The 8,225-nt window shown below is 51.8% G+C and overlaps 1 protein-coding gene across 2 annotated transcripts; it reads right to left on the bottom strand.

The window, feature by feature from the left end:
- Positions 1 to 250: 250 nt before the first annotated feature.
- LOC101111720 (G-protein coupled receptor 183-A-like) lies at positions 251 to 7,756 on the bottom strand. 2 transcript variants are annotated; one of them, XM_042255028.2, is made up of 3 exons: positions 7,548 to 7,756; positions 7,172 to 7,415; positions 251 to 1,780 (listed from the first exon to the last, which is right to left on the bottom strand). In XM_042255028.2, the coding sequence occupies exon 3, from the start codon at positions 1,766 to 1,768 to the stop codon at positions 701 to 703; it is 1,068 nt and encodes a 355-aa protein (XP_042110962.1). In that variant the 5' UTR covers positions 1,769 to 1,780; positions 7,172 to 7,415; positions 7,548 to 7,756; the 3' UTR covers positions 251 to 700. The 2 variants fall into 2 exon arrangements, with proteins under 2 accessions (XP_042110962.1, XP_042110963.1); XM_042255029.2 differs by lacking the exon at positions 7,172 to 7,415 and having other exon boundaries at positions 7,548 to 7,755.
- Between the last annotated feature and the right edge of the window lie 469 nt (positions 7,757 to 8,225).

Here is an 8,225-nt window from a genome sequence, read left to right on the forward strand (position 1 = left end):
CTTGAAGGGTGTCTTACTCTCGTTTTCTTACTTTGTCAGGAAAACCTTGGCATTTTTGCAAATGCTAACTCTAAGCTTTTAGAGATTTTGGTTTGCGGGGGAGGGATAATTTTTTGCTCTTCACGACAATATGCCTCCCTAAATCAGAAACCTCGTCCAAACTGTGACTTTAGTACTCAGCCAATGATACTTCTGGTCATGACTGCATTTGATGTGAAAATACTCTTTTCCCAGAAGAAACTGCACACCCTTCGGAGGCCAAGGACCAAGCGGTGTTTATTAGAATACATGAGAGGTGCTCGCTGTGTGCTAAGTCTCTTCAGTTGAGTCCAACTCTTTGCAATCCCATGGACTGCAGCCCACCAGGCTCCTCTGTCCATGGAATTCTTCGGGCGACGATACTGGAGTGGGTAGCCTTTCCCTTCTCCAAGGGATCTTCACAACCCAGGAATTGAATGCAGGTCTCCAGCAGTGCAGGCAGATTCTTTACCAGCTGAGCCACCAGGGAAGCCCCAGAAGTAGGTTTACAGCAAAGCTAATGAATGCTCGCTTCAGAGCTCCTCACTCACCTTCCACGACCTTGTACCTAACTGCATCTATGGTTTTGTATTCTTTTTCTTAAAGAACCCAATCCCCAAATTGTACAAGCTTGGGGTCCTCCCCTCTGACCCCCAGGTGCAGTATGAGAGCCCATCACCTCTTAGACTTCATTCTCCTCCAAGGGCAAGGAGCCTCCTGTCTGGTTGATACTTTGTGTTTCTGAGGAAGCTTTTCCCTGCGGGGAGGAAGGAGAAGATGGTGATGCTCTGAGTTTCAGAAAGTGGCGGAGCCATTTCCTGTAACGTGAGGACGCGAAGAAGTAAGCGACGGGGTCGATGCTACAGTTCAAGTTCATGAGGCAGACGGTGAGCTGCAGGCACAGTTTGAAAACCCTCTGCTCGGGGCAGGTGGGCTGGCGGAGCATCTTTGTCACCATGAACTGGATGACGTGGAGGTGGTAGGGGATGAAGCACAGGACCACAGCCACCAGCACCACCAGCGTGAGCAGGCAGGCCCTGCGGTGGTGGCCCCTCCGGCTTGTCAGGGGGTTGTCCCGGGCCATCCTGCACAGCTTGACAGTGATCTTCACGTAGCAGAAGAGGATGACGGCCACCGGCCCGCAGAAGCTCAGAGCGGAGGTCACCAGGACCATGACGGGCAGCGTGAACACCTGCTGGACGCTGTCGTACTCCATGCAGGTCAGCCTGCCAGCCAGGCGCATGGTCATGGTGAACCCGAGCAGGGGCGCTGTCTGCAGCGTCGCCAGGACCCACACAGCCGCACAGATGAGCTGGGCCCACCTGGGCTCACGCAGCCGGGGACACTGGTGGGCGCGGACCACGGCCAAGTAGCGGTCCACGCTCACACATGTCATCAGATAGATGCCCGAGTAGGTGTTCACGAAGAAGATGAAGGCCGTCAGCCTGCAGAACCCCTCCCCGAAAGGCCAGTTGAAGTCCAGCAAGAAGTAGGTGATCTTTCCGGGCAGGGTCAGGGCGAACAGGAGGTCGGACACTGCCAGGTGGACCAGGAAGACATCTGTCGAGTTGATCTTCTTGTCCTTTTGATAGGCCAGGCGAAGGGCCAGGACATTTCCCAGGACAGCAAAGATCAAGAGGGCCGTGTAAAACAGAGACAGCATCACACTGGCCACCCGGGGCGGGTGGTGGGGAAGGCAGGAGTTGGTGTGGTGGACGAGGTTGCTTGGGTCAGCCGTGCTTGAAGCCATGTCATAGAGGTCCTTGGGAAGACAAGAAAATTAAATGTAGTATTGTAGCTCAGGGTTGCACCTCTAATATGTTGCTGTTGATATTCCACTCAGTCGTGGCCGACTCTTGTGACCCCATGGGCTGTAGCCTGCCAGGCTCCTCTGTCATGGGATTTTCTAGGCAAGAATACTGCAGTGGGGTTGCTATTTCCTCCTCCAGGGGACCCTCCCACCTCAGGGATCAAACCTGTGTCTCCTGCATTGCAGGTAGAGTCTTTACCATTGAGCCACTAGGGAAGCCCTCACCCTTAATACAGTTACACTTCATAATTTGCTGAAACCACATGCCCGTGAACAGTATCTCTCTTTTTTTTTAATTAAAAATTTCGCAAAATGAACACATCTGTGTGATCAGCACTCGGTTTAGGAAAGCACTTCACCAGCACCCCCAGAAGCTCGCCTTTGCCCACCCCAACCTCTGCCTCCACTCAAGGTTAATCAATACCCTAACTTCTAAAATTACAACTCAGGGACTTCCCCGGTGGTCCAGTGGTTAACACGTTGCCTTCTGATGCAGTGCAGGTTCGATTCCCCCCTTGGTGAGCTAGGATTCTGCATGACTTGGGGCCAATACTTTGTCAACAAAGGTCCATCTGGTCAAAGCTATGGTTTTTCCAGTAGTCATGTATGGATCTGAGAGTTGGACTATAAAGAAAGCTGAATGCCGAAGAATTGATGCTTTTGAACTGCGATGTTGGAGAAGACTCTTGAGAGTCCCTTGGACTGCAATGAGATACAACCAGTCCATCCTAAAGGAAATCAGTCCTGAATATTCATTGGAAGGACTGATGTTGAAGGTGAAATTTCAATACTTTGGCCATCTGACACGAAGAACTGATTCACTGGAAAAGATCCTGATGCTGGGAAAGATTGAAGGCAAGAGAAGGGGACCACAGGGGATGAGATGGTTGGATGGCATCACCGACTCAAGGGACATGAGTTTGAATAAACTCCGGGAGTTGGTGATGGACAGGGAGGCTCTGGCGTGCTGCAGTTCATGGGGTCACAAAGAGTTGGACACAACTGAGCGACTGAACTGAACTGAACTGGGGCCAAAAAACCAAAATATAAGAAAACAGAAGCAATATTATAGCCGATTCAACAAAGACCTTTAAAATGGTCCACATTAAAAAAAAACAACATAAAATCATAACAAATAAAATCATAAATCTTTAAAAACATAAAATCATAACTCAGACCTGGAAGGGTAGGATGCAGGACCAAGGAGGGCAGCTCAGGAGGGAGGGGACATACATATACACACAGCCGACTCACTTTGTTGTGCAGCAGAAACTAATACAACATTGTAAGGCAATTGTCCTCCAATAATACGATTTTTTAAAAAGTCACAGCTCAGCATGCCTGCTTCTGAACTTTAATGAGATCATGTACTATGTATACTATGGACTACCAAACCACCTGACCTGCCTCCTGAGAAATCTATATGCAGGTCAAGAAGCAACAGTTAGAACAGGACATGGAACAACAGACAGGTTCCAAATTGGGAAAGGAGTACATTAAGGCTGTATATTGTCACCCTACTTATTTAACTTCTATGCAGAGTACATCATGTGGAATGCTGGGCTGGATGAAGCACAAGCTGGAATCAAGATGGCCAGGAGAAATATCAATAACCTCAGATATGCAGATGACACCACCTGGCAGAAAGCGAAGAGGAACTGAAGAGCCTCTTGATGAAAATGAAAGAGGAGAGTGAAAAAGTTGGCTTAAAGCTCAACATTCAGAAAACGAAGATCATGGCATCCAGTCCCATCACTTCATGGGAAATAGATGGGGAAACAGTGGCTGACTTTAGTTTTCTGGGCTCCAAAATCACTGCAAATGGTGATTGCAGCCAAGAAATTAAAAGACGCTTACTCCTTGGAAGGAAAGTTATGACCAACCTAGACAGCATATTAAAAAGCAGAGACACTACTTTGCTGACAAAGGTCAATCTAGTCAAAGCTATGGTTTTTCCAGGAGTCATGTATGGATGTGAGAGTTGGACTATAAACAAAGCTAAGCGCTGAAGAATTGATGCTTTTGAATTCTGGTGTTGGAGAAGACTCTTGAGAGTCCCTTGGACAGCAAGGAGATTCAACCAGTCCATCCTAAAGGAAATTGACCCTGAATATTCATTGAAAGGACTGATGCTGAAGCTGAAGTGCCAATATTTTGGCCACCTGATGCAAAGAAATGACTCATTGGAAAAGACCCTGCTTCTGGGAAAGATTGAAGGCAGGAGAAGGGGATGACAGAGGATGAGATCCTTGGATGGCATCACCGGAACTTGAGTAAACTCTAAGAGTTGGTGATGGACAGGGAGGCCTTGTGTGCTGCAGTCCGTGGGGTCGCAGAGTCAGACACGACTGAGCGACTAAGCACGGCACTGTTACTGAGCTAGGAGTGGGGCTGATGAGTCACAGGTTTGCACAGTTGGTTGCAGTGGGTCCTGGCAAACAGGTTACAAAGAGCCGCTCTTCATAGTCTAGCCGTGTTTGAGATTCCCATGGTACCTCAACCCCACCAGCACCAGGCAGGGTCAGGCTTTTCCAAGGGAGCCATTCTGGTGGGTATGCAGGGGTATCTTCTTATGGTTTCAGCTGGCATTTGCCTAATAACTATTGACAGCAAGCACCTTCTCTCTGGTTTATTGGCCATTTATATATTTTCTTTATGAGGTACCTGTATATTTTGTCCCTTTTTCTGTTGGGATGTCCGTCCAAAAATGTTTGTTTTCCTCTTTTTTTCCCAATCCATTTCCCCCACCTGCCTTTGCTCTTCACACCTCCATTTCTGTCCTCTGCGTTCTGATCATCTTTTAATGTTTAATTTCTGCACTGAGACAAGGGGAGCAGCGCTCTCCGTGCAGCCGGTGAGCCGGGGTGACTGTCCACGTGGTGCACAGGTGAGCAGTCAGGTCTGCAGAGGGTGTGCGTTTTGCCCAAGGGCCACAATAAAAGTAGCTCACAGAACCAGAGACCCAGGCGGAGATGCTGAACTCGGTCATGGGCTGGCTGAAGGGCACCAGCTCCATGAGCCCCAGATCTTATTTGAGTCACAACACAGCTATCTCCTCCTTTTACTCACTTGGGGCTGGCTAGTAGGGAGCCTGGGGCTTCCCTGGTGCTCAGAGGTAAAGAAGCCACTTGTCAAATGCAGGAGACCTGGGTCTGATCTCTGGGCAGGCCAGAGCTCCTGGAGGAGGCATGGCAACCTTCTCCAGTATTCTTGCCTGGAGAATCCCAGGGACAGAGGAGCCTGGCGGGCTGCAGTCCATGGGGTCGCAAAGAGTCAGACACGACTGAGTGACTGAACAAATTAGGAAGCCTGCTCTAGACTGTGCCTCATTGCAACCTAGGCATAGAGGGCTCTGTCTAGTCTCTGGAGATGGAGAAGATGCTTCCATTCAAATGGAAAGTAAGTCCATCAGAACAGGAGAGAGAGGAGCTCTGAAAAGTCCTGTGAACCTCAGGATGATGGATGGATGGATGAGATGAAACACTGATGATGCCTGGATAGATAGATACCCAGTTACATAGGTAGGTAGATAATAGACAGTAGATAGAAGACGGAGATATGCAGATGGTGAATAGATAGACCTGCAAACAGACAGCTAGACAGAGATAAGTAGGTAGGTGGGTACACGCTCCCAGGGGTCCCACCAGCTCCAAATCCAGAGGGAAGGCTGTTCCTCCTCGTTCCTTCCTTTCCCGAACAGTCTGACCCTTAGGCAGCACAGAGGTGGGGGCTGGGCGGAGAGGCTCTGTGTGGCGAGGAGGGCATCTCAAGGGGGTCAGTCTAGCTCAGGAGGGTCCCAGCCCCAGGTCGACTCTGCTGCTGGAATCACTAGCACTAAGCCCCAGAGCTGCACCTGGGGGGGCCATGGGAAGCTTGTGTGACCCTTGCCCCATCTGTTCAGGCCTCACTGGGCTCCGGGATGAACCGGCACTTAAAAAGACCCCACCCTGGGCAAACAGCCCACTTCCTGACTTTCCTGGGCCTCTTCCCCACACACCAGCCCGCAGCCCAGGGCGCCGGGCACATGGCACAACCCCGGGCCCCGCCAAGCACCACCTCCTCCCTGAAACCTGCTGGGAGGTGCACCCGCAGAGATGCCACACCCACCTCCCACGGTTGGGGGGCTGGGTACTGTCACAGCTGTGAGTTCAGGGAGATCTGACCCACACAAGGGGCTCCTCCCCGCCCAAGAAGGGGGCCCTAATGCCTCAGACCCACTGACTTTCCTCCCTCTGCTCTAGTCCACCCCCCTCCTAACTGCAGACCTCAGCAGAAATGTCCCTTCCTGCCCCCCAGGGGCACCAACCAACTGCCCATTGCCTTGGGCTCTGGCCCACACCTGCCCAAGGTGTGCTCCTCCACCTCTTTCTGCACCAGCATCCCCGCCCCAACCCAGGTTCTCCCCTACGCACACGCAGAGCAGCCCATCGCCCCGCCCCATCCCAGCTGCTCATAGAAAACGACCCGCCCTTGGTCTCACAGGGGAGCCGAAATTGCCCCCAAAACACACCTCTCTGGCCAAAGGATCCTTTTAACCTGCTTATTTTTAAGAAACCACAGACACAGAAGAAGTGCTGAAAGCCAAGTGGAAGTTACCCTTAAATGAAAGACATTCAGGACTTCCCTGGTGGTCCAGGGGTGAAGAGTCCACCTGCCAGTGCAGGGGACATGGGTTCGAGCCCTAGCCTGGGAGGATCGCACATGCCTTGGGGCAACTAAGCCCCTGTGCCACACCTACCGAGCCTGTGACCTAGAGCCCGGGAGCCCAAACTACTGAGCCCTAGAGCCTGTGCCCCGCGCCGCAGCTAGAGAGTAACCCCCACTAAAAGCCCACAACCACAGCGAAGACCCAGCATAGCCATAAATAAGTAAGTAAAACATTCTTTAAGAGGACATTTCTGTTTGTCAGGGTATCTCCCTTGCCCTACAGAGAAGAGAGGTTAATGACTCAATGTCTGGAAACTCCAATCAATGCAGAAGGCGAGAGGTCACCTGCAGAGCGAACTTGCCCTTGTCTCCTGCCCTTCTCGGGCTTTGCTCTCACGTCTGGCTCCCCACCACCCCCGACACACAAGATCTTCTGTTGTCTTTCGCTGGAGAACGTATCTAAAAGTGATGGTTTCACCCACTCCGGCGACTTCGTTTTCCTGGGTCTCTCCCACATATACACGTTATTCAGCTTCTGTTCATTTTCCTCCTGTTAATCCATCTCTTGTCAATTTAGGGATGAGGCCAAAGGGAAGGGAAGAAGGGACATGTCCTCTCTCCTACATCCTTTTCCATCTTAATACGAAGTTACGGATGCATCTCCCACTCAGAAGACCATGTACCTTGGAGACTCACCCAGTGGTGATCACACAGGGCCAGGTGGTCAGTTGGTGCAGCCACGTAGGGACAGATACTCAAAAGGGCCTGCAGACGGTTCTGAGGGTCTACACCCCAGGTCTAACCCAGTTCTATCAGCCAGTTTTGCTCAGGGACATGAGATTGACCCTGATCTTGGATCTGTCTGGCCTGACCTGTCTGCTGCCTGATCGGGAGCTGCAGGGGTCCCCCCGGGTGTCCAGGATCAGTAAGGATGCTCCACCTGTGGCCAAGAGAAGCAGATAGACGCTGGGTATGTTTTAAAAGGCAGAGTGATCTGAGCCTTTCTCCCCAAGTCCCAGTGAGCCATGCCCTTCCCTTGGTGCCTGGAAACACCCACCTCTGGTGGGCTTACCTCGCTCACCCAGGGTGATGCCAGGGAGCCGGGTAGAGCCTGGGTCAGCCGCCTCCCCAAGGGTCTTGGGGCATCAAATGTGCCCAGAGCAGTCTTCTCTCTGTAAGGATTGAATCAGTTCACTGAACTCTTCTTTCCTTCACCCACCCCTGCAGGGAAAAAAAAGAAAGAAAGGAAAGAAGAAAAAAACCACCCGGGGTATCAGGCAAGGTGATCTCCCTGCCACAGGCGGAGCTCAGAGCTCTCTCAGCCACAAGGCCTCCCACCTCCAGAGAAGGATGAAGGTGGGGAGCGTTGCTCCAGGAACCGGTCACCCCACTCTTCCATTTCTGTGGCCCCCGCAGGCAGGTGTGTAGGCCACAGGTGTGACTCTCAAGCCACCAGGGTCAGGAACTTCAAAAAACCGCCAGCATTCTCCACCCAGGACAACTTGGGAGTGAAGTTCAGCAAGAAGGGCTTTAAGGGGACACTGATGAGCTCAGGCTGGGGGTGAGCAAGTGAGGGGAGCTATGCCTGGCTCGGAATTTCCTGGGAGTATGATCTAGGCTTTAAGGCACTTTGATGGAGCCTGAAAGCCCGTTTGCAGCCCTGGCCGGCCATGCTCCTGAGGGCTGTGCTTGGCAGGAGGTGGACAGCGGATGGAGCCAGGGTGCTCCCTTCCTCTGCTAGAGAAGGCGT

Source organism: Ovis aries, chromosome 10 (assembly GCF_016772045.2).
Source record: "Ovis aries strain OAR_USU_Benz2616 breed Rambouillet chromosome 10, ARS-UI_Ramb_v3.0, whole genome shotgun sequence".
In the NCBI taxonomy this organism is placed as follows: domain Eukaryota; kingdom Metazoa; phylum Chordata; class Mammalia; order Artiodactyla; family Bovidae; genus Ovis; species Ovis aries.

Bases quoted from the DNA above. Each gene is read 5' to 3' on its own strand.
- LOC101111720 (XM_042255028.2), bottom strand. From the start codon at position 1,768: ATGGCTTCAAGCACGGCTGACCCAAGCAACCTCGTCCACCACACCAAC.